Raw genomic sequence first — 26,511 nt, forward strand, 5'->3', positions numbered from 1 at the left:
AAATGGTGGACATCCTTTATTCACAGTCCATATTGTTACAAGTTGTGACCTCAATGCGTCACAGAGGTTTCAAAAAGTATTTGGGCTTATTCCACCCTCTACTGGCCGGAAATGAAAGCTTCAATTTTTTTTAATTATTATTTTACAATGAAATATACCAGTTTCTAAAAAAACGGATAGGACATTTTTTATTCAGAAGAGAAAAGCTGACTGTTCAAAACATGTGTGTCTAAGTCCTGCCAACAGAGTTGAGCATATATAAACTGAAATATACAAAAAGTTAAATATATACACACATGTTCAGTTTATAGAGCAAAAACCTAAAACCAACCAAACAAGAAACATCTCTGGTAAACGTACAGGAGCAGCTGAGGGACGCAGTGTTTTATTTGTTAGTGTTGGAAACGGAGAAAGGGGAAAAGTCTGATCAGGGGCTATAGCTCCCCCTGGTGCTCAAAAGTTGTTTTACAGAGGCTGCTTTAGTTTAATCAAGCTACTCTCTACCACCTCCCTCTTTGAAATGGTGGGCGTCCAAATCCTGGTCTAACGGCTCGGAAATGCCCCCTTTCCCCATCGTTCATAATCTCCGGTCCCATTGATGGATGTTGTTGGAAAGGAGGGCCCCGAGGAGGGAAGGGCATGGGCATTCTGAATCTATCTGACGGAAACATCGGCCCTCCTGGCATCATTTGTGAGGGCATGCGGTGCATGTTTGGTGGACCAGGAAAGGGAGGCATATGAGGGTTTGGCATGCCAAGGGGAGGCTGCAGAGGTGGCATTCCCAGTCTGGGAGGACCTTGCATTACCGGTCTGGGAGGACCCTGCATTCCCGGTCTGGGGGGACCCGGTATTCCCGGTCTGGGGGGACCCTGCATTCCCGGTCTGGGGGGACCCTGCATTCCTGGTCTGGGAGGACCATGCATTCCTGGTCTGAGGGGACCGTGCATGACTGCAGGGTTTGGCAGCATCATAACCTGTCCTGTTGGAGAACCCATCTGGTTGTCACCACCAATAGCTGAGGAGGGATCTTTGCCTCCAGTAGGACCTGCAATGGACTCCACTGGAGCTTCAAAATTTCCTGTGGTAAAAAAGGAAACTGTTATTGTTTCCACATAAGAATTATCTTATGTGGAAACAATGCAGAAAGAACAAATATGGACAAGAGGTTTCCAGAATAGTAGCATTTGTAGATCACAAATGCATCCAGGGGTAATATGATGCTTAAACTTAAACAATAGTGGATATATGAAAAATATTCTCTCTGTATAACTTGCCTCCTACTTGATGTGCGGCGTCAAACTCTGTGTGTAAGAAAGGAGCTCCTCTAGGAGGTAATGACGTTGGAGAAAGCATGATGGGGGCCGAAAAAGCAGGCGGACTTCCAATCGGTTCACACTGCAGAACTGTTGGCATCTGGAAAACAAATCAAACATAATGCCGTCTTATCAAAATTACTGTTAATTAGAGTTAGTGTGAACTACACTTAGAAAAATGTTGAACAAACACCCTTTGATTCCAAAGCGTTTGGTAAATTCATCTGAGGGAAACAGTATGAAAACTGTTCTTGTAAAGTCTTAGTTGGAGTCAAAAGTAGGGAGTTATGGTTGAAGTAAGCATTGAACCAGGTGAAATTACTAATGAGTTGGACACATAGTAAAACTTAAGATAAAAAACTAGTAAAAATTTATTTTATAGCTTGAACCATGTTTAACTCAGATGTAAAAATTCCTCTAACAGTACAATGACTTATTAGTTCCCGATATCCAAGTCCTGTATACGCCAAGGCATAAAAAATGTAACATTGCAAAACGGCTAAATCTTTCCATCACACACTTTCTTTGGAGTTCCTTTAATGAGATTTCAGATCTAATTCCAGTGCTGCCCCTCCTCCATCTTCCTGCAGATGAAGTGCAGAAATTCACTTTTCTCTCACTTCAAAGAAAAATACATTTGGGTGTTTCAAACATTTTCAGTCTCACAACACCATCATAGAACACATAAACATCAGGAGCATAAAAATGTGAGTACCAGAAAAATATAAACACAAACATATAATTTGACTTTATTTTTGAAGGAAGATACTCTCATGAACAAAGTACATATTGAGCCCTAAGGCGTTATTGCAAATGATTTCTTCTGTGGTTTAAGTGTCATCAGAAACTAGAACAAATAAGAAATAAAAACATTCTTGACAGGCAACGTCTTGCCTTAATGAAGCCTTTGGGTTTTTTGGGGTTTTTTTTGCCAACTGTGAAGTGTTGATTGGTGTTTGATCTCATACTTTTGAAGATACATAAATTATCAATATCCTCTGGCAATGGGAAACAATTTTGTTTCCATACACAATCTTGTCATATAATGAACAAGACTAGTTCCTACTAGTTAAAAGTGTTAGACAGTAATACCACATTACAAGTCAAATTAATTGAAGATCCGTCACAGCAATTCTTTACTCCTCATCTGACAGAAACATGGGTTGATATAGAACAATTAGAGAATGCAGATTGCATCATATCTAGTTAACTTGACTTAATAAAATCTTACATTTCTGTCAGTTTTCTTATTCATCACTGTCCACAACACAGATGATAAAGACAGGACGAGATGACCTGAGAAGCCTTGCAGCTTTAAAGTTTTTGCATTTAACTAACCAAAACATTCGAGGTTTATTCGTAGTCTTAAAATACTGACTTCTAGTTGTAAATATGGACCACATGTACCATTTTATTAATATTAATAAATCATGAAAATAAGAAAGGACGTGTCTTATAATATTATGCTATAATTATTTCACTTTCAAATTGAGTTTTGTTTATTATTGTTACATAAAGTAGTCATAAATTCATGTTAAGACCTGATAAGTTCATAAGTTCATCTGCATAGTTCAGCAAAAGTAAAAAAATCAAAATGTGAAAAAGAGCTACAAGAGCACAGAAATTCAAAATGCATAATTATTGAAAACAACATTTGATATATATATATATATACAGTATATAACATATTTAATAAATAAATATTTAACATAAAACAGCCCCCTTAAAGTAAGTATTCAGCAGATGGCTGCAATTACAGCACAGTCTGTCAGGTTATGTGGGGATCGATTGTGAACACCCATTTCAAATTCTGCCAAAAATTCTGTATGGGATTGATGCCTGTGCTTTGACTGGGCCACTCCACAACATCCACCTAGTTGTCTTCAAACCATTTTTGTGTAGCTTTAGCTGGACGCTTCCGTCATTGTCTTACTGGAAAATAAATGTTCTCTGAAGCCACAGTTCTCTTTCAGATGGAAACAAATTGTCCTCCAGCCTGATCTATACAAGGGCCATGTTTGTTCCATTTCTAGAAGATGGATTTAACTGAACTCTAGGGGATGTTCAGTACCTTAGAGATTTTTTGAATCCATCCCCTGACTTATACTTCCCAATAACCTTTTCTCTGATTTACTTGGAGTGTTCTTTGTCTTCATGCTGGCAGCCAAGAATACAAATTAATCAGTGAAAGGACCTTTGAAAAACAGTTGTCTTTTTGAGACTCACTAACTGAACTCAAGAGATCTCCATTCCAGTCCTTGTGAGACTACAAGCACCAACTCACTGGACCTCTGATGAATCAGATCAGTCCCTTTAGAGGGGTGAATATTTATGCACTCATTTTTTCATTTTAAATATTTTTGTCAATGTTTTGTAGAAATCAGTTTTCACTTTGACAATAAATGTTTTAATTTTTTGTACTTTTTCATATAAAAAAGTCAAATTCTGTTAAAAGCAATAACAAAGAATTAAATATCCAAGGAGGTGAATACTTTTTATAAGGAGTGTACACTGTTTTGCAAAATTATTTAACCAAAGGGTTTTTTATCCAACATTAAAATCATACACTTCAGTGTATTTTATCTGTTTATCGGTTGTTGATTGCCCTGCATTGAACTGAATCTGACTTCCCATCAACTCTGATTGTGGTCCTGACAGGTTCTTCCACCCGACCTCTGGATCTCTGCAGCTCCTCCAGAGTTACCATGGGCCTCATGGATCCTTCTATTGCTAATCCTCTCCTTGACCAGCCTATCAGTTTGGGTGGATGGCCATTCATATCTCGATAGGTTTGCAGTTATGTCATATTTCTTTCTATCTTCATACAACACATTGAACAATGTTCTGTGAGATGCTTAAAGATTTAAATATTGCTTTAGGACCTAATCCCTTTGTGTTCTTTGTTCTTCGTATTTATACTGAGTTTAGATCAAATTCAGGTAGATTTTTTATCAAATAGATGACTTCTGAAGGTGACTAGTTACACTGGATTTCGTTTAGAGGTTGCACAATTACTGTAGCTCCCGTTTACATTTGCAAGGATTTTGTAGTAGAAAAATAAGATCAATATCTTTAAACTTTTTTCCACATATATGATGTATTCTGTACAATTACACTGAAACACAAAATCTAGAGGTGAAATTACCTATTTGCACACCCTAAAAGTAATCCTTGAACTTTGTTGGACTGTTTGATTTAGTTTCAGTATTCTGTTTTCTTCATTAGATGCCTCCCATCAATTAAAGTGAATCTGTCTAACCTGAAGTAAAGCTTAGTTGTTCCAGTAGGATTTTTTTTATTTGCTCATTGTAGTGAATTTGAATTACAACTAGAAGCATACAGTATGCATTTCAGAATTCAGATTTTTACTTTTTCTTAATTCAAATCTATCCAAAGCGTCTTTTTTACCTGCAGGCTAAATTGCATGAAGGATATATGTTAAGAAAATTCACAGTTAATTTAGAATTTTAAGGCCACACCTAGAACAGATTAGTTTTTTTATTGTTTGCTTGTTTGACACGATGGGAACGTCCAAGGAAGCTTGTCAAGATATAAGGAAGAGAAATGTCCCACTTTCAGAACGCTCAAGAAGGAGACAGGTTCTGTGCCCCAGAGAAGACCGTGTTTTGGTGAGAAATGTACAAATGTACTCCAGAAATGTCAGAGGCCTTGTGAAGATGCTGGCTGAAGCAAGTAAGACATTGTCATTATCTGGAGTGAAATGGGCAGAAATGTCACTCAGCAAGAAGAAACTTATTAATCCAAAAGAAATATAAAAACTCCAGACTGCAAACCTTCGGTGCACAGAATCAACCAAAAAAAGAAAAAAAGAAGCTGCTAATCCAGCATAACTATGGACACAATGCCATTAAAAATTTACAAACATTTTGTAGAGAAGGCTAAAGGAAGTATCAATTAACAGATTTATTTATTTTTTTTACTTAAATTGTGACAATTTCGGCCAATGCTTATAGGCAGTTACTGTGGAAAGCCAGTGACGCCAAAATTTCTTGTTTAGTTTGGACCCAGTGTCCTATCCTCAAGGATGCTGAACATACCATGATGACTTAAGTAATAATGCAAGTTCTTTGCATTATTATATAAATCATTTTGATATAATGGTTTCTATATCAAAAGGGAAAGAAACTGCATTCATTATTTCACATACTTATGTCTTAGAATAAGATGTTATTATTCTTATAACATCGGAATAATTATTATTTTGAAAATTATGAATCTGAGGGCTGATCGTCTTTTGGCTGGGCGTGGTTGATGTGTTATTTTTCATGAGGGAACAAAATACTAATACATTTCACTTCATTTGTATTCTGAGGTTCCACTGTAAATCATCACTAGGCGAATCCATAACATGCATTAATTGTTTCTCTGAACAAGATTCAGGCCAGCCAGAGCATTGTGTACTAGAAGTCTAAAAATATGTACTTGGGCTGCTGATAATATATTCCATTAATATACCAGGAATACTTTTCTCACCAGTTTCCATCCATTAAAACAATGACTGCTTCTGCCTGGCAATGCATAGCAAAATATCAGTGTTTTAAAACATCACCAAAAACCTACATTACATCAATAATACATTATGTCGATAATTGCATCTGAAATTACAACTAAATCTACCTTTTATGATACCTAATCTGACTAGGATTTATTTAGATTAGTCATTGGACAACATTTTTTTGCATAGTAGTGTTTACAGACACTGATCTGCATAACAATTTAAAGAACACCACACTTTTTTAGAAGTGGGGTATTGAACTTAAATTACTCCAAATGCAGTTTACAATGTAATTATTGTAAATGGCATTTACAATATTAGATCTGGGTTGTAAAAATTGTGTACATTATCCATAATTCTAAGATTATTTAGGCATATGGAACAAATGGGAGTTTATACAGCAGTGAAATAGGTTAAAATTCCTATTTCCTTGTCTGAATTTAATTGACTGTAAGATATAGCCAACGTCAATGTCCAAATTCAAAAACATAGCCTCACAAAACAGTGCATGCACAATTTCTAATGAAATTAAATAGAAATATTTCCCAACTTATAGCAAGAGGGAAGACAGGTATTTTTTTTTTTACCATGCAAAGCTAATCACTTGAGATTTTATGTATTTGAACTAGTAAATGGAGAGAAGAAATGATAACAGAGAAACATTTAAAAGGTTCTGCTCTTACCCTGTTTATGTGTACTCCGTCAGCAGAAAAAAGGAACAATAGCTGCATTTTCCCCGCTGCTTAATTCCTCAAAGCAAACCTCAGCAGGCAGCAAGCCAGGCATTCGAACTTTCAGCAGGTGTCTGTTCCTGATAGACTTTAACACTGCGTTTAGTTGGCTACTTCAACAACATGCAGAATTAACATCTTTTATTATGAGATAAGAAGAAACTTCAGGTAATGAGCCATAATTCACCTTTTAAAAATTATCTAAGAAACATAACATTTTTCCTCCTACTCACCTTTGTAAGGCCAAGTTGTCCATGATTCTAGTTCATAGATGTTTGGCTTTTTGTAACTGAAAAAAATCCTCTTCTTGAAAAGTTAAGCTATTTAAAATGACTAACAGCATATCTGCAGAGATTTTTCATTTCATTCAAAGTAATTGAATTTCCAGTTTACTGTAAGCACTATTTAGGTGCATGAACAGTTCTTTTGGAAATATTCTACTGGGTTCAGACTAGTTATCACAATAAAAATACACGTTCAGAAATTTTAATGAACAAAAATTTCTTTCCACTCCCATCTTCGTGGAAAGAAAACCAGACCAGTTTTCAGGCTTTTCCCTGAAACTAAATATTAAGGAATATTTTTAAAATCAGACTTTTAGCACTTTTGGTAGCAATCTTTCTATATACTCAAATCTGATGTTAATCATACACCTAAATGCAATCCATATATACATTTATAAATAGCAAGTGTGCTTAAAGTTTTTCCCTGTATTCAAGAATCTACAGCGTCTTAAAAAACAGGTTTACCTCTTAAAGTTTTCCACAGTTTGTCATGTTATATGTCAACAACTTCAATGTATTTCATTACGATTTGTGATAAACCAACACAAACCATTGCATGATTGTGATATGAAAGGAAAATAATCTATGGTTTTTATAATTTCCAATACATTTTTTAAAATGTGGCGTGCAAATATATTCTACCCGAGTCAATAAATTGTGGAACAACCTTTGAAAGAGTACCGATATATATTCTTTGCTGCCAATTTTTGTCCAGCTTTCCGCTTCCTCTGGAAAAAAAAAAACATCTCCACGGCATGATGCTGCCATCACCATGTTTCATGGTGGCTTTAATGTGAAGCATTCATTTTTAACTACACACTCCTTCCCATTTGTAGGAAACTGTAAATAGGGCTTCTTATATCATTCTTTTCAAAATGCCATTTTTGGCATCCTTTTAGTAAGGCCATTTTGGAAAAGTGCACTGCTGACAGCTGCCCCCTTTTGCTTTAAACTGCTCTACAACTTGATCTGTGACCTATTTTGTTCCTTGGTTCTCGTGAGGCCATTACTGTGTCCTTGTTTTGTAACACTTCAAAAATACTGAAAAGTTTAAGAGGCAAGAATGTCTTTAAAACATAGCTTCAATGTGCAGTTTCAAGGCACTGTATACTGTACTGAAAGAAGGAACATCATACCTGGCTTCAAATTTCTAGAATTTCACAAATTTTAAAATTACATCCTCAATGCTAAATATAGTTTCACTAGCAAATTTTAGCTGAATGGTCAAGAACTAAGTCTCTTTTATTCTTGACTACTAAGCTGTTCTCCAGCACTTATCTTCAGAATATTAAACCGGCACGCTGAATTGTGTTGCCTAATGTATACTCATCACAATAGACGTTTAAGAAAGTCAGTGCCACAAACCACATAGAATAAGCACAGGCAAGCATTACAGCCAAACTGATCCAAGAAGCAAATTCTATACATCTGTAAAGTTTTACAGGAGTGTTTGTATCACATGAAGGTTAGCAGTGGTCAGTAAGATATCCATAAGATCCAGGAAATTACTGGAAAAGACTGTTTTAATGCAAGAACTGCTGAAAGTAGGGAAGTGTTGTTTATCACACAACACAAAAAGAACCAATTAGTAAGTACACTCTAAAGGAGGTAACGACCTGATTTATCCCAGGTTGTATTCAAAAGAGAAATACATATCATTTTCACTTGAGCATGCATAGGCTGATCCAATAACAAGCAGAGAGTTCTGTCCAAATGTAGGACAGCATGAGGACACACTCAGACCAAGTTAGCTTGGGGTCCTTACAGATGAAGCCACATTCCTTTGGAAGTGTGTCCAGATCCACATCGAGGAGCAACCGACTCACCTGATGTGATTCCAAAAAAAGGCCCTTTCCTCTGTTGTTGTCCAGAAAGAAAAAAAATTATGTATATACATATATGACGCCGAGTCCACAGACAGATCTGGATTCTCAATCCAGCTGGTCCTGCAAACTATTTTAAATCCTGGAGCCAAAAGCCTAGAGGCAAGGCTTGCATATTTACACTTGTGAAAACGGGTATTTTAATCTAAAAAATACTTATATCAAATATAAATCTGGTACAAGTCAGTAATGTGTTTTTGCATATGTGATGCTTACATTTCCCATGTATTTCAATCGGTTTACTGCTCTGAGCAGAGCATTCTTTATAATGAGCAAAGCAATTTGAATGAAATTCCCCCATAGGATTTCAACACGATTAGTGAGTCCAGAAGGAAAACTACAGTAGGCTCCAAAACCTCAGTTTTGTCATATAGAAGAGTCGCACATTGAACTCCACAACAGCAGGAGTCTAAAAACCTCAAGTTACTCTTAATTCTCTCTCCTTTCAGACATTTTGCCAAACAAATCCAATTGATATACTTGCCAGAACACAGCTTGGAAAACAAGAAACAGACATTAATATGAGCGAGTAGCTTTCAAAGAAAAACAAAAACACTTGATTAGATGAAATATGCAAGAGTGCTGATTTTTACATTTGCTTCTAAAAATGTGTACAACCCTAGAAAATGACTTAGATGACTTTAAATATGCTCCAAAACCCATCATCTTGAGGGAGCGTAGACTCTTTTTTATTTTTTCTCTAAAGATCTAAAGAATTTATATGTTTAATTGTAAAGACAGGGTGTCATATAAAAGATGTTAACTTGTCCCAATTATATATCAAAACTATGAAACAAGTTCATGGAAATCTTTCAAAATGAAAAAGATGACTCTGCATGAGTCATCCTGCAGAGCTAAGATAGATATATCTTAGCTTTTCCTCCAAGCTAAGATATATCTACCAGAAAAAATCTTCAGAAGACATATCTCAGAAGGATTAATCCTTATGTGCCAAAGTGTGTTTGAAGCTGCAGATTAGAGAATTAATTAAATACTAATTAAGTTGCTTCCTCAGAGGCTTTTCCTAGGTTTTTCAATGCATCTGTACATTTTGTACATGCTCATATGGCTTGTTCATTTCAGTATTGCTACCTGTTGGACTGAATTAATTTTATCCTATCAGATCATTTGGTGCAATGAGGGATTTAAATAGTCATGGTTGCTGCACAGAGATTAAGATTAAAATTTTCAGGTGATTCTGGTGTTTTAAATGTGCAATGACACAATGTTAGATAAATTCCTGCTTTAAAGGGGCGGTATTATAAAAAATTTACTTTTCTGAGCTTCACATCATGTTATGTTATTCCCTCATCAACAACATACCTGGAGTGCTGCCTTGATTCTTTCATGCATGCTTGAGAAATCCTTTAACCTGTTGCAACCATTCAGAAGTGCAAAACGCCTTGGTGAACCTAGTGCTGCCTTTGAGACGCAGCTCCTCCTCGGAGCTGCAGTAATCCAGGCTTCCGCCTCACAGACCAGCCCGTCCCACAACTCCCCCACTCAGCTCCTTCAGACTAGCCAGCAACAATTAGCAAACACCTGGAGGCACTGCACATCTGCTGAGCTCATTATAGTAGCTATGCTGGTAAAATGTTGTTAAAGGATTAATAGAGGATTAAAAGTTGTAATGACTTTGTGAAGGCAGAGTGTTGGAAAGAGCGCAACTTTCTTAAAGCGACAGACGCCCAATTTCAAGGCGTTAAATTACAAAGTAACACTGCTTTTATGTATATTTGCTAAATATAGCATTTTTAAACAACTGCCTGGAAAACACATAATACTGCCCCTTTGATAGCTTGTCTGTGATACCGAACAGATTAATTTATGTATTTTGTCTTTTTTCATGCCAGCCTCCCTTCTGACTCCTCAATGTGATTGGCCCTGTATTACAACTCCGGGTTTTGTATAAATGCATACATATCCAGTTAGTAACCCTGGGTAACTTACCGAGTTGACGACCAATTTCGCAATACTGCTTAAGCACATTCTTTGAGAGTTACCTGATCTCTCAAAGGTAACTCTAATATGTTAAATCTATTAAAGGATGCTGCTGCTTTATTAATGAATTACTATCACGGCTCCCAAAAATGACCGATACAACACACTTTGCAGTCATATTTGGAGCTCGCCCCTTATTTTGGGAGGGTCAAATTTTTAAACTGGGACCTTGTTGCCGAGAAGTAACAGCCCTAACTCTTGTCTACCTGCACCACATCATGTTATGTTATGCCCAGCTCCATGCTCAATCTAAATTAAAACGTAGTTAGCTGTAATACTGAAAATTTGGATCTTGCACTACTTGCTCATTGTTGATTATTTTGAAGTCACAAACAGACTGAAGTTTTATTAGTCAAGTATTAACTTAAGGTGGAGTTAAACTTTTACGTTTGTTTAGGAAAAACATTTCTGGGCTCTTAATACATGTTAGGGCCACACTAAGAAAAAAAATAAAAATAATTAACTTACAAGAATAAAGTAATAAAATTAGGAGACCAAAGTCATATGAGAATAAAGTTGTAGTGTTACAAGAATAAAGTCATAAAAGTGACTTTATTCTCTAAATATCACGTTACCCTCATACTGTGGCTTTATTCTGGTAAGCTATTATTCTTATGTTATGACTTTCATATAATTTTATTCTCATAATGCTATGCCCATTCTCAAATTTATTCTAATTATAACAACTTTATTCTCATCCCACTTTATTCTTATAATTTTATTTTCTTGTTTTTTTTTCCTTAGTAGGGCCCTAATACTCGGTTGTAATTATGATACATAATAAAAATATGTTTAAAGATGTCTCTAAAATCACCTGACCAGGCACCCACTAACAACCAGAAGGCTAGGCAACGCATTTGTGAGCTTACCTGGTTTTCCACTCTGATATTCCTCTTTCCAGTCACACCTTTATGTCCCACCAGCAGCCAACAGTTTGTTTGGTTTTGAAGATCTTTGTAAAGCACTTTTAACGCCTTACCTGGAGACTTTTTCTCCAGGTAAAGTGCTGAGCCAATCAGTCCCACAATACATGGAATAATACTGATTACCAATTTTATTTGGGTCATTTGCTGGTCATTAATTTAGTTTGTTCATTTAGCTTTTTTTAAACACCTTATTCTAATTTAAACATTTTTACATTTTACAAAGCTAAATAAGTTGGAAATCTACGTCTTTCAAGTTATTGGATACTTTCAGAATTTCATTTAAAATTCAGACACACAGTAACATTTTAATACATGTTCAGCACATTCTACTATCTCTTGATGTATAATGGTTGAGAAGTATTATGTAATTCACAATTAGCATTAAGCACATATCTATTTAGCCAGAAAACCGAATGCTAAAGAAATGCTGGTGTTGAATGAAGCTTGGTGCTGAGCACAGAAAGGATAACAGAAATGCCTCCCTTCACACATACCACAATAATGAAAGTTTTTCATTACCATTTTTATTTGAATAAGATGTTACAGAACAAGATTACTGTATAGATATGCAAAGACTTAATGAGAAAGAAAGAAGTAAAAAAGCACTTTTAAAGGTGAGATCTACAAGCAGAGGAGCCTATCTGAATTATTGCAAGGTAGTCTAGGACCAAATTTAACTGTTTGCTAAACTACAGCACCAACAAAAACATTACAAATAATACTTTAATTCAGACCTTCAAAATACTATAAGAATAGCAGAACTCCTACAGTTGGCTTTAAAATTATTAATGAACCCAAAGGTAAGAGAATAAGTAATTAAGTAATCAGCTGATTTTAAAAACCATAAATGGACATAACTGAGGTTAGCTTTCAACACCAACTCGATAAGGCGAAATACAAATTATTATTTTGTAGCTAAACAATCAGTGTCACAATCATTAGTATCCCTTGCAATGCGACTTTATTTATACCAGTCTTAGTTGATAGTAGTGTGCAGAAACCTTTAATTAGTAATAAATAACTTCCTGTTTCCTTGCAATACAAATTATTTAACACAGAGGTCCATTTCTAACGGCTCAAATATTAAAGATGACAATATGTCACCTAAGTATCCAGAGTTTGCATTTGTACAAAAGGTTAAAAGAAGAAAATGAGACAAATGTGAGGCTTGGAATCATTTTTTTTTTCTAGTTTTCTTAAGCCTTCAGTAGAAGACAAATAGTATAATTAAAAGATTGTATAACGATTGACTATAAAATGCTGCCCAGTGCACAGAAACTGTGAAGCTTTCCTTATTTCTCTGCAGGTGCTGGTCATTCTTTTGCATTTCATACCTTTCTAGATTTGTTCATTTCATACTCATCTTTTTTTCTGTACAAAATGGAGCCATCTGTCGCATGTTTTGTACTGACCATTATTCAACATATTTCAAACCCCGTGTGAAATTGAGTGACCTGATGGGTTGTTTTGTTGTTGATTTTTTTTATTATGAAAAACAGTTTGCAGAGTAATCCTCCCACAAATACTATGTTCTTTTCTAAATTTGTGTAACAAATAAAAATACTCAGTTACTAAGAAACTGGAACGGTGTCTGTCATTAATGTCATTATGTCATTCACATAATGTACCAAAGTTTTGTTTTAAAATAATTATAACAAGCTAGAAAAGCTATTTTCTCCCACAGTGTTTGAATAACTACTGACAGAACTGGTCAATACCAAGCAAAAAGTTTTAATGTCATATCTGATCAAAATTAATCTTTAGGTTTCACTTATTTCTTTGTATTTTAATTTTGAAATACATACAAAATGATTCAGATAGGCTCCATGTGTAACCAATAATACCTTATTTTTGCTATTACTTCAATGAGACATATTGTCAAATAGTCTCTCAAAAAGGCCAAAACAGGAAAGAAAAGTTTTAGTAGTAACAAGAAAGTGTTTAAAGACTGCAAAAAACGTTACCTGAACATGAGCACTGACAGCCACATCTGGTACTATTTCCATTGCTCCATTTACAGCTGCCTGGCTTTTAACGTCTTCGGCAGTATTCCACTCTAGAGTTTCAACAAAGACAAGGATAAAGTAAGGAAATATGTATTGTAAAACCTTGTGGTGTGTGAATTGAGGGCAAGCTGAAAAATGTCATGTATTTACCTGGATTTAGGGTCTCTGGATCCAGCATGCCACCCTCCTGATAGCTCTCCAACTCTTCAACTTTGACTTTGCTCCAAGGAATGTAAGTAACCCCTTGCTCCACATCCCAGAACTTTTTGTGTGCCGACTTTATACCTTTGTTTAAAGCCCAAGCAATCTGGGAGAAAATTAAATTAGGTGCAGTGATATTGTTACGTAAAAGAAACATTGCAATTGCAAAACAAATCTAAATGTGTAAAGCACATACCTTAGTAGGTTTCTGGTTGGATTTGTACGACCCTTTACCGAGTTTTTTTAAGGCCATATAAGCGTCTTGTCTGTGAACCATAACAATATAGGCACAACCTCTCGGAGGAATCATCTGAACACAAGTAAAGGTTCAAAGTGAAAACAAAGTTAGCATGATCTGTTGGTCACAGAAGGTGAGAATTATATTTCACACAAACTGTCCAAACTTACATTGATGGACTCAATCTGACCGAATTCTTCTAAAAGGGACATTACATCAGATTGCTGGGTTTTCTTGTCCAGCTGCCCAACCCAAAGTGTGGTACTGCAAACTAGAAACAAAAGAAATTGAAACTACTCTGGGGATTAAAATTAAATATAGGCTTTGACAAAAAGTTTTCACAGTGATTTTAATACTTGAACTAATAGTTCAATATACCAAGTACACTTTACTATGGATTAACATGCACAGTGGAAACAGTCTACCATGGACGCCAATATCTACAGTCTTATTTCCAAACTTGGTACAGTCAATCAGCGCCAAGGAAAATAAATGGATCCCCTTGATTGGTTGTCTTGCCAACACCAGCCAATAATGTGTCAAGTAGCATTGTGTATAGGTATTTCGGCTTCCCAATATACATTTTCTTTCAACTATCTTATATATGCTCAACAAATAAAATCCTCAAATAGGTGTGTTAAGACATTTCTTGCATTTGGAAAGGACTGCCCTGTCAAGAAGTCAAGAAGGTTTCATTACATCCAAGAAGCTCAAATCAAGTACCTTTCTAAAGAGTATGCTACAGCTCATATAGCCACCAGTATAGAGCTAGCATTGGCCATGTTGGTGACAACTTAATATAAACTTAGAGCGAGGAAAAGTCTTTTGTACAATAGGCTTCTGACAAGAAGGGCAGTTATGTTTTTTTTTTTGTTTTGTTTTGTTTTTCAGTCATTTTTTTTATTGTTCATTCATTTATAAATGTCACAAATTCAGACTAAATGCTTAGCTTAATTAGCTTGAAGCTAATTAGCTTGCTAAGTATCTAAGCTGGACAGTTAGCTTGAAAACAGGGTGTATGCTAATTATTGAGTCAATAAAAAATGATGACATCATTCTGACATCACAAACAACAATGTTTGTGAGTGTTCTGTGTCCTGCATGGTTTGTCTCCCCAAAAACGGCCCAAAGGACTCTGGAAAGGCGTAGGAATATGCAGGACGCTCGCCGAGCCGCCGACGGGCAGCCAGGGCGGAGCTTACTGTCCAACATCGTGGAACGGGATTGGACGTCACGGCTCAGAGCTGCGCTCCCATTGGCCACCAGGACAGAGCTGGAGGCCACGCCCCCAGGTGTCCATGTCGGGGGCAGTTATGTTTTAAAACAAATATATCGAGAACAGACTGCACATCTTCAAGAATTACACGGGTTGCTGCTCAATTTTTTCAGATGAACCTTCATTCTGATTGTTGGAGACATTTGGAAAAACAAAAAGCATTGCTATGGTTCACTTGTCTTGCAGAGTAATAAAGCGATCAAACAGAATCCAAGTGTAATGTTGTCACCTATGAAACTAGGGATACTATTCTGCCACATTGGTTTTAATAAAAGTAGTTTCAGTCTCCAACGAAATCAATCCAGACACAATTTGGTGTATAACAATTCCCTTTTCAGTATGATTAATTGTCAAAGAAAACTGGCAAAAGTAGTTCAAAGACTACAACACTGAAATTTAGGATCAGAAGTCAGGAAATGTCTCATTACTGAGAACATGCTCTCAAAAAAGCAAATGGATAAATAAATGCTGACAAATTGTGACTAAGTTTCCACTACCCCAATCAGATAAGAAGGCACGACTATAATTCATGAAATGCCTAGAATTTCATATCTAGTAAGCCTTTCAAAATAACAGAAGTTATGAAGAAGGGTCAACAACATAAATAATTATTTAAAACTATTTAAGGTTTTTGCTAAATTTAAGCCTTTTAAACTCTGAATGTTTTATTTTATGTTTAGTATATCAAAAGAAAACACAAAAGATTACAAACGTCAAAGATGCCATGTATCACTGTTTATGTCACTGCCAAAACTTTGTCCATTACTGTACATTGAGGCAGAGAAGAGTTCCTACATAAACACATCAAATAAATCATTTTACCCAGACCCAGCTGATGTTAAAAGAACAATGAAGAATTGATTACACCTACTTCTAATACTATGAACACATGTGGCACATTTGTGACTAACTTAACGCTGTAAAATATATTACTCAGTGACTTGTTTCTGTATTGGTACATACCGCTGAGAGTTTGGCTCTTTAAGCTGGGAAGACCTTTCTGTCTGCGTTCTCTGTCCTTCTCTCTGTCACTCTGGTCCTCTGAACTAGCGCGAGATCTCCAGCGGCGTTCTCTGGAGCGAGAGCGTCTGTGCCTTGACCACCTTGAGCGAGATGAAGATCTCGATCTTCTTCTCCTTGGCGATCTAAGATACAAATAAAAGACAGTTTAGGTGCAACAGAAAAATAAATTTCTCAAATGAAAATTTACCCTTTTTATCATTATCTGATTAGTGGCAACAGAACAAATCCTGACAGTTCAGCTTGTACTGATGTAGAATCTCTTAAGTCAGGATGTACTTCTAAGCAGAATTTGATGACTCAACAGTGAAAAAAACTCAAACTCATTGAGAAGGCTCTGTGTTTAGAAGCCCATTCATAACACATTGCAGCTGTAGAGACAGAAGGATGCCATAAAAGCTTAGATTAGTCTTGATGAAACCCAACGTATTTCATGGTGGCTGCAATTAAAAGCTCCTTTAATACAAGGCTACAGCATATGACAGTATAAAAGATCCTTACTCTCAGCAGGAGTATAACACGGGTCAGTGCTCCTAAAAGACCAAGGCAGGGTGCAATACTTCAGTAAGACCTTAGTCATAAAGATACAGATGAAGGCTTATTTGCAGTTTTTTCAGTGCATGTTTATACAATTTCATTACTTTTTAAGTCAGTGGACATCTTTCCTGGTTTTGTACACTTATCTTGCACATACCTATCCCAGGATACATATGGTTTGTTGAAATAAAAAAATCTGCATGTTTATATGAATGGCTTGTATTCTTCATATACTAGCACATCTAAAGAATGACAATGTTGTGTAAATATTTCTTGCCAGTCATCTCAAAGTGAAAAATAGAATCATCACACAAACAGAAATACATTCATCCATTATCTTGAACGCTTATCCCTAGTGGGGCCACCAGAGGTACTGGTGCCTATCTCCAGCGGTCAACAGGTGAGAGGCGGTGTACACCCTGGACATGTCACCAGTCCATTGCAGGGCCTACAGAGATACATTCCAAGCCTTTGTTTTGTACAGTTTTGATGATTATGGCTTACAGATAATGGAAACCCAAAATTTAATGTCTCAGAAAATTTGTAGTATTAAATGGACTTGTTCATATAAGAATATCAAACAATGTGTGGAATAATTGCTTATTTTTAAAGAATTTTTGCATTTATGGGTAAATAGCTTATTCTTCCCCTTTCTCCTACTTTCTGTTGGATATGCTGGCTCGGAGTTACATGCCAGGTGTACAGTCTGATTGTTTAATTGTAGTGAAGCTTTATTAATGGTAGAACTCTAATTGCACAGATGCCTGGGTCTGTTTTTCCTTTTTTTCAAATTAAAATCAATAGATGTCAAAGTATTTAAAGCAAACTTTAAGTGTGACATGTGACCTCCCACCTGAATATTCAACTGAAATGTAAACACAAAACTTGCAGGTAGAGACTGGTTTATCGTGAGCATAAAACACCCAAACACAAAGCTCTGCAGTGTTATATGTAGCCCGGTGCAGCATGGACTGTTCAGAGTTCTACACTGGAGAAACTAAATAGCAGCTAAACAAATGGTCTACCCAACACAGAAGAGCAAATATTGCTTGAAGAAACAGCAATTCATCTACATCTCAAAGACAAGCGACAATTGGAGGACAGCAATGTAAAACATTTTGGATAGGGAACACAGGTGGTTTGATAGAAGTGAAAAAAGCAATGTAAGTTTAGCATAAAAAACAAACACTAGGGGCTTGCTGTGGTGGCGCAGGGGGTTAGCACGCCCCACGTTTGGAGGCCTTAGTCCTCGACGCGGACGTCGCGGGTTCGACTCCCGGTCCTGACGACCTTTACCGCATGTCTTCCCCCCTCTCCTCACCCTCCTTCCTGTCTGCCTACTGTACAAAAACTCCGCAAAAACTCTTCGGAGAAAAAAACAAAAAAAACACTAAACATAGGAGGTGGCCTTAGATTTAATCTTTCTAACGTCGACTCTACAGCCATGGTTTCAATTCCCCATGCAGTTTTAAGCAATTCACAACCTTGAAAAATGTTACCAAAATAACTCAGATGGCATCATTAAGGACCAGCTTGGAATATCAGGCAACAACCAAACATTGCCATCAATAAGGTCTTAATTGCCTCATTAGTGACTTTATTGGCCCCATTACTGTGATTGTTATGCCCAAACATGTTTAGAACTGAAAGCTTTTCTGTGTGTTGTGATAACTTAGAAGCAATAGTTATTCATGTAAAACCTGTTTACCATAATTTCTTTCTGCTGTACAGACCACCATCATATTGCTCATAGTGAGGTTTAGAAATTTTAAAGACTGCACCCATATGTGAGAATAAAACATGATTAAATCACATTAGAGTTGTTTAAATATTTTGATAACCCAGTGTACTAGCTGTACCTCCCTGACTGCAGCATGCGCTACTGCTGTGAAAATATCTTCTTGTAAATGGAGATTCCGCCAACTTGCAGGAATTTCTTTTTTAAATTTGAGCTGGTTCCAAAGTCTGCTGATTTTTCTCCAGTATCTGCAAAGTTCATATTCAGCCTAATATATTGTTTCAAGTGAGTAACTTGGTTTAAAAGTGTTTATGTTGCCATAACTTTTTGGTTTGGCCACAATACATCACTTCTTAATAACAGCCCACAGTCAAGTGATGGCCAGTTGGTAATGAATGCTTACTGAATGAGAAAAGCTGTTTTGAAAGATGAGGACCACCAAGACAAATGGGATCTGTATGTCTAAATCCTCTCAAGGATGGATAAAATACCTGTTTTAAATTTATTTCATCCTGCACTGTCTGTAAATATAATATTTGGTAGCCAATGCATTTAAATTCAAGTCATCTACTACCATTGCTATACCTGCATCTACAATAAGAGGTAGCACACACTGCCCAAAATCTCCAAAATATTTAGTATTATAACATACTTTCAACATCGATCATAAAAGTCATTGAACAAGGCAGGGTGCAATACTGTCTGTTTTTTTTCCTACAGGCCAAAAAACAAACTAATAATCTTTTAATAGGACGCATTTCAGGTGCTCCACTGGTCTTGTACCTCCACTTCTTCAAAATCACAGGCAAACCTGGATCACAATTATTCACTCCAAGCGTTAAATGTGCAGTTTAGATATGAATGGGAGTTTGTTCTGCACTATTGTAAAAATCACTCACTGGACGCAAGTGGCTCTGTGAGAAACTCACCAAGTACATACTCTTTTTGTTTTTTTGCTTTTTACCTCCAAGGCCACTGAAACAATCCCAGGAGTCATTATGTAGTGTTTTAAACTCAGTTGTGTCAGAGGAGAGATAACAAGATGGTGTTACTGTTCTCAGAACGGAATAAGCATGACAAGAAGTCCAGTTGCCTCTATTTAAGAACCTTCACCAGCATGTTAAAATTATGTTGCAATTTATTTGTTTCCAATATGCTAAAAAAATTATTTTAGATTCAGACTCAAAATGGAATGTCAGATTTCAGCATTATATTAAGTTCAATAAATCACCATGCACTCACAAGCTTAGCTTTTATATTAACTGTCCCTACTACCTAATGTAATTACATGTGGTGTAGAAAGTTTCAGTTTCTGTTGCAAACTGAGCAACAGCTTTGCAGATATTTAAACCTATCAGTGAATTCCTTGGAAAACAGACTGAATCAACATTTGCATGAATTGAGTACATGCTTAAAGAAATGGCTTTATGTGTTTTCCAGGCTTTTAAGAGCATTGGACTGAGAAGTAGTTTGCACAATGAGCTCATCAGGTGTTTGCCAATTGCTGCTGCCACTGGTCTGAAGCTCAAAGGTGGAGCTTTGGGAAATAGGCGGTGCATAGTATGAGAAGGCATTAAGGCACCCCAAAATGGCTGGCACAGGAGATTCAAAGATTTCTTAAACATGTATGTGTCAAAGCAACAGTCCAGGTATGTTTTTTTTGATGAGAGAATGACATCATAACATGACAATAATCTCAGAAAAAGTCAAAATTGCATAGTACCTCTCTTTAAACAGGAACACCGGGTAAACAATAACCAAACAGAACTACTCCCAGCAAAACAGATGAAACAAGAACTAATCAATTTTGTAACTGAAGTGATTGGCATTGCCAACATTAACAAAACCACGCAGAATTTCTTTATGTGATGTCTGAGATAATGGGAGAACCCTCGGCTGTTCTACTCCACCTCGTCTGTTTTTCCTAGGTAAACTGTTAAGTAAGTTTGCTTAAACACATAATTTTCCTCAGTGTTCTTTAAAAAGCTCTTCCCGGGCGATAGCACTCAGTATGACTGGATTAGAGATCCTTTCGATACAGCTCTACCCACCTTGATTTAGCCGGCTACTTATGGCTACATTTAAAAAATAATAAAATATTTTTTATGTCAAAAAAAAAAAACATAAATGGTGCCTTAAACTGAAAATCTTTGGATGCCTCATACGTCTTTTAGGTGTTACAACAGTAAAATTACCCAATTTACTGCAAAATGCAGCAGTAGCATCTATAAAAGCCTCTCTGAAACACCTGGACTCGACACTCAACTCAAAGGTCAGTGCCTGCCAGCTTTTAAGTGAAGCCTTGCTGAGCAAACTGAGTCTTAATATTGTCTTCTTCGTTGATTTCAAATAACCTTAAGATCACTCTCTTCTTGTGGTACCAGCAACAGAAAAACATTTGACCAATCAAACATTTGCACAGCTTTTAGTAAAACCATTCCTTAAGGCAACATGAAGCTTTGAAATTTGCCTTTTGCTTTATTACTGAGCACTGAACTGATAATACTACTACATACCACAGCAAATTTAGTACATGTCACAACAAAGACCGTCATTAGCTAAAGTTGACCTCACAACCGCTAAAAATTCTATTATTAATGACATTTGTAAGTGACGAACAGTCATTACCTAGAAGAAGATCTGGACCTCGCACCATAGTCTCTGTCTCTCCCCTCCTGCTTCGTCGAAGAATTTTCTCTTGAGTTTTCCTGTTAGACACAGACAACAAAGACACTTTAAAAAAACCTTTTCCCTATTTAAAAAGCCTAACTATTAAAAATTGTACTTAAAGACTAATCAACAATTGTTTTGTTACAACTAAACATAATGTCTTAAAGTTGGCGAGCTTACCCATGATTCAGACTCTTTCACAGAAGTAAATCCATCGGGTGTCAAATTTTGCTCAACATGACTCATCCCTTCACTATGCTGAGAAATAAAGAGAAAAAAACCCCACAAATTATGAAAAATATCCGCAAACACACAACATTGCTGTAAAATATTGACAAATTTGAAATAAGTTATTATTTTGAAAATTTATATTTTGTTTTTTTAACAAATTTACCTTTGTGTCTCTAGTCCAACCCAACATATTAGGGTGAGCATCTGTGTTTAGCATCTGAACGGGGAACTGGTTTGACATGTTTTCAGGTATACCTCTGTCAGGACAAAAACACACATTAACACGTAAGCACACTGACGTATAATGACACTAAAATTCCAGACTTTTTCACACTCAATAACTCATTCAACTACAAAAATGTTTTAACATGTAAATACAATGTTTAATATTTCATTTTAATTGTGCATAAAGCTCCAAAACTGCATATAAAACCATAGTTATAAAAACTGGATGGTGGACTTAAATTCATTCACTAAAACACCCAGTGGCCATCTGTATTATCTAAAAATATCTATGAGCCAGTTCTCCAAATACATCAAGGTAAGATTGCAAACTGGTTATGAGCTGAGAATCCTGCAAAATTATCTCAAGAATCTCAAACTAATTCTGTTGAGCTAAGCGATCATTTACTTACCAAAGATAATTTGACCTTGCTCCCTTACTGCAGTTTTATTTTCAAAAGTTCTTAAATCTGAGATGCCAAGCTTGTTTTGCCACATGAAACTTTATTCTTTGTAAGGCAGAAAATACAATTATAACTTTTGTATTATAAGAAATATTGAGACTTCAAAATTTTGAATGGCAAAAATCGCTCAAAAAGACGTACAGCTCTTTTAGAGATTTTCTTATGGAAGACCATGTTCTCTGAAGGAGTGCATTTTTAGTATAGTTTTTGTTTAATTTTGCATTTTTTGCTTATATTTTTCCTTTTACCTATATTTTTTGTTTCTATGAATAGACAGATAAATACTGGACCTGCCAGTTAACAAGAGTCAATGGAAAAAAAAGACGCCAGTCTGTCTTTGTTACCCTTCCTACCATTAGGTTTACTTTTTAGATACATGCATCTTCTGAACAAAAAAAACAAAAGCCTTGCCCGCAGTAATATGCTATTAAAAACAGCGTTATTATTTTTGAATCTGCATCTTTTAACTTCAACTGAGCATTATTAATAATTCAGAAATTAACTCATAGGCCAAAATTAAAAAAAAGGAAAAATTTTAAAAAATAAAACCTTGTCACTGTGCTTATTTCATGTTTTGCCGTTTAGATCCATAAATTGCTCTACAATAACCACCAGAAATTATGCAAAATTGAACAAATAATCCCAGAATGTAGGCTTTCAAAACAGTTGTTAACTGAATAGACAAAAAGCTAAATGTGTAGAATACCTAAACTAGCAATTTTCATCCTCATCTTTGATTTTTTTTCTCACAATTATGTCCTTAGCACTCACTGTATCTGAATGTTGCCTTCTGACACTGCCATATCCTCAGGTTCATCATCATAGTCAAATCGGTCAAGAAGTTTCTGAAAGAAAAAAAAAAAAGTGTAAAAGGGTAAATGACAAAACTGAATTTCAAAAACATGTGAGACACAGAAAATTATCAATACCTCAGCTAAAGAACCTTTCTTCACAGTATCAGTCCTTGGGTTGGGCTGGGTTACTGGCATCTGATGTTGGTTTGTTACGTTATTTGCAATTGTAGACGTTCCAACTGTCCTTTCAGCCTGCTGAAAGTTCTGGAGCATCCTCTGCAGCTGGTGATCAAAATGAAATGTTACTAAACAAAATCTTGGCTCATTTGATGGAGATCTAAAACAGTTTATTACTTACCTCCTGAGCGTGAGAGGACTGAAAGAGTTGTGCCACAGCAGCTAAAGCTTCTGGAGTGGGTAGGACAGACAGTACGTCTGAAGCATTACCGGTCGGAGGTGTAGTCTCTGGTTGGAGGTCAACAGGAACTGCTCAGAACAGGAATATTAAATTATTTAACAAAGGAATATTACTCATCAAAGTATGAAAGACACTACATTTTAAGTACATTTATGTGTGTTACAATGTTTAGCACTTCATTACCTTCTGCAGCAGAATGTGGCACAACAGTGCCATTGGCCATATCCATTAGAGGCTGAAGGATCTCCATATCAAACACACCATTCTTCTGCCAGAGATTTAGCACTCTGATAATTTTATTCTGAAAAGAAAAAAATATTCAGACATTGGAGTTTTACAAATATCTCAATCATGTTACAAAAGGACATTAAAAGTACAAATAGTACCTTGTCATCCTCCGGACAGCAGTAAAGGTTTCGGAAAGTATCTGTGAAGTTCTTTAAAAACCGGGGTCCAAAAACATCCTTTTCAACACCAAATTGATGGCGTGACTGCCGGACAATGGAATCAACCACATATAGACCAGGTACCTTCAATTCTGGCTTGCACTAAAAAGAAATAAAACAACGAGAAAGAAAAACATTAATTATCTTGATAACTTTTTCAAATGTTCTCAAGATGAAGTTTAAAATTAAGAACCTTATTTGTAGTCTGAAAGCAAAAGGAAACATTTTACTGTTTGTTCAATATGGAGTGAGTGCATACATTCCATCTGAAACTACTTTTTTGTTTTTCTGTCTTTAATAAATATTTTGTATCAAACACACCTCTATAGCATATCTGTTATCTCATAGATAATTGTATCTTTAGGGGTGTTTCTAATTAAAAACAAAAGGAAATTCAGGAAAAACAACCAGAAAAGAAAGACAAATATACATACCTTCTTGATGAACTTTTCAACAATCTGGACAACATGTTTGTACAGCTGAGTAAAAGAAATATAAATAGACATCAGTACATATCATAGTAAGCAGTTTATTTCCTTTATGAGTATTTTATACACATTTACCTTAATGGCTTTAATAGCTGACTTGGTAACAGACATCATTTTAGCCCGGGATATTGGAGGCTTCATCTCAATCATAGCGAACAACTGGTTGAATAAAAGAGATTAGATTAGGAATGCAAACAGTTAGTTAGCTTAATATTAATTGCTGATTAATGGTGTCATCCATCCAGCCATTATCCAACATCCTTATTGTTGCAGGGTCGCAAGAGGGCTAGTCCCTATCTCCAGCGGTCAACGGGGTACACCCTGGACAGGTCGCCCCTTGCCAGCCCATCACAGGGTAAAACAGAGACAAACAGCACAAACTAATGAAAATTTAGCAGTAGCATTCACAGGGAGAACATGCAAACTCCATAAAGTAAAACCTTTCCCCAGGATTCAAACCCTAGGCAACAGCGCAATCAACCGCGCCACTGTGCAGATTAATGTTTTGTTAGATTAGTTCCAATGGATTAACTAAAAACATCCGCTTAAACCTTCTTATAATGCTGTAGATTGGCTGCCATCCAGAATATGGAGCTGCTGGTCATCTTTAAAGCTGCAGTACATGACTTTTACAAAGAAATGTCTTTCATATGTATAAATAAAGTTGTATTTACTTACATTGTGTTCTATGTAAGTATTCTCAATGTTTTTGTGTTTTTGCTAAAGGACTTTAGTGCAGAAAATAACTGAACCCTTAGGACTAATATTATTAATCCCAGTATTCCAGGAAATAGATGATATAACTATATCTCAATATTAATTTATTAAGACTGTTTCTATACAACGAAAGTTGCTTCAGCACGCTTACAATCCTGATTAGCTGATCTCTTATCAGCACCACCAGCGCTAGAAAACTGAAGTTAAAACACAGTTTCTAGCGCAAGATTTATTAACACCACCGTGGGAACATTAGAACAATGTTTAAAAAAACAGTCAGAAACAGTATTTATGGATCCAGGGACAATATTGAGGCTTTTGTATCGACAAACACGCAAAAAAGTGTGGTTAAGTAAGCTTCAGCAATAGACTAGAACCAGCTTGGTGGAAAAGGCGCCAGACGCGTGTGTTTACATACCTTCTTAAACGCCACATAAAAACTTATGCTTATACGAAGTTCTATTTTATTCACACATGCGACCTTTGCAGTTTGGTTTGTGCTTGCACGACAAACAAATTATAAAATAACGTCTGGAATAATTTCGTAACAAGAAATATCAAAGCTACAATAAATAAAAGCGAGATAGCGATTTAACTATTCACCTCTCGTTCGTTTCTAAACAAATCTTCTTACAATTTCTTATTAAACAGTACTAATGTACGCGAGGTACTACTACCAACTGTATTTAGAAGGCAGTCGGTTTCTGAACATTCGCATTAAGTCTGTGTAGGAGTTTGTTATTATCTGTAGCCCAATATTATTGGCCTTAACAGCAGTAACCAAACATTAAAACTAGGTTACAAAGAAATGACGTGTATCTTAAAAATATCGATTAAATTAAAAATATGGGTTGACGGGTTCTATTTTTAATAGCAGGACAACTATGGATCTTACCAGGTGAAGAAAAAGAACGGATAGAAGTTAGCTTAGCTTAACGGTTTAGCTTTGGGAGTAAAAACTTACCTCCGTGTTGAACACGTTCACGGCATCCATTACGGCTTGTTATTAATTCAAACAGTTCGACTCACACATTTATTGAACTAAACTAACTACAAATTATTTTATAAAGTAGTGTACCCAAAACATTACAACTAAACGGTCAAATGGCTTTCTAGTATCCGAATTCAGGAAAGGCTAAGCTAAAAGCTAGGAATACCACCCTGTACAGAAATGTATCTAGAGGAGCTCCACAGGAAGCGGAAATACGAAATGGGAACTACATCCTTTCTGGAGTGAAAATACTTTTAAGAAACTAAATTTTAATCTTAGGTTTTTGAATAGGTATTTTAGGTAATAACAGATGGCCTGTTACTAAGATTTACAAAGTTTTATCACATATTGTAGGTTAGTAAAGAAGGTATAGAAATATGAATGTTTTTACATTTACTAT

General features: G+C 36.0%; 1 protein-coding gene and 1 non-coding gene across 2 annotated transcripts; both read right to left on the minus strand.

Moving 5' to 3' along the window:
• LOC116707886 (SR-related and CTD-associated factor 4-like) lies at positions 1–26,306 on the minus strand. Its single transcript, XM_032545565.1, has 18 exons — positions 26,085–26,306; positions 24,479–24,562; positions 24,350–24,394; positions 23,856–24,017; positions 23,653–23,770; positions 23,410–23,537; positions 23,187–23,333; positions 23,029–23,102; positions 21,735–21,828; positions 21,521–21,598; positions 21,299–21,378; positions 16,339–16,520; positions 14,270–14,370; positions 14,058–14,171; positions 13,811–13,967; positions 13,619–13,710; positions 1,275–1,413; positions 1–1,078 (listed from the first exon to the last, which is right to left on the minus strand). Exons 1-18 carry the CDS (start codon positions 26,112–26,114, stop codon positions 501–503), a joined length of 2,403 nt encoding a protein of 800 aa, XP_032401456.1. The 5' UTR covers positions 26,115–26,306; the 3' UTR covers positions 1–500.
• On the minus strand, positions 15,188–15,404 carry LOC116708377 (small nucleolar RNA SNORA73 family). Its single transcript, XR_004336665.1, has one exon. It is a non-coding gene; the product is annotated as a small nucleolar RNA SNORA73 family (small nucleolar RNA).
• Positions 26,307–26,511: the final 205 nt, after the last annotated feature.

This window comes from Xiphophorus hellerii, chromosome 18 (assembly GCF_003331165.1).
Source record: "Xiphophorus hellerii strain 12219 chromosome 18, Xiphophorus_hellerii-4.1, whole genome shotgun sequence".
NCBI lineage: Eukaryota > Metazoa > Chordata > Actinopteri > Cyprinodontiformes > Poeciliidae > Xiphophorus > Xiphophorus hellerii.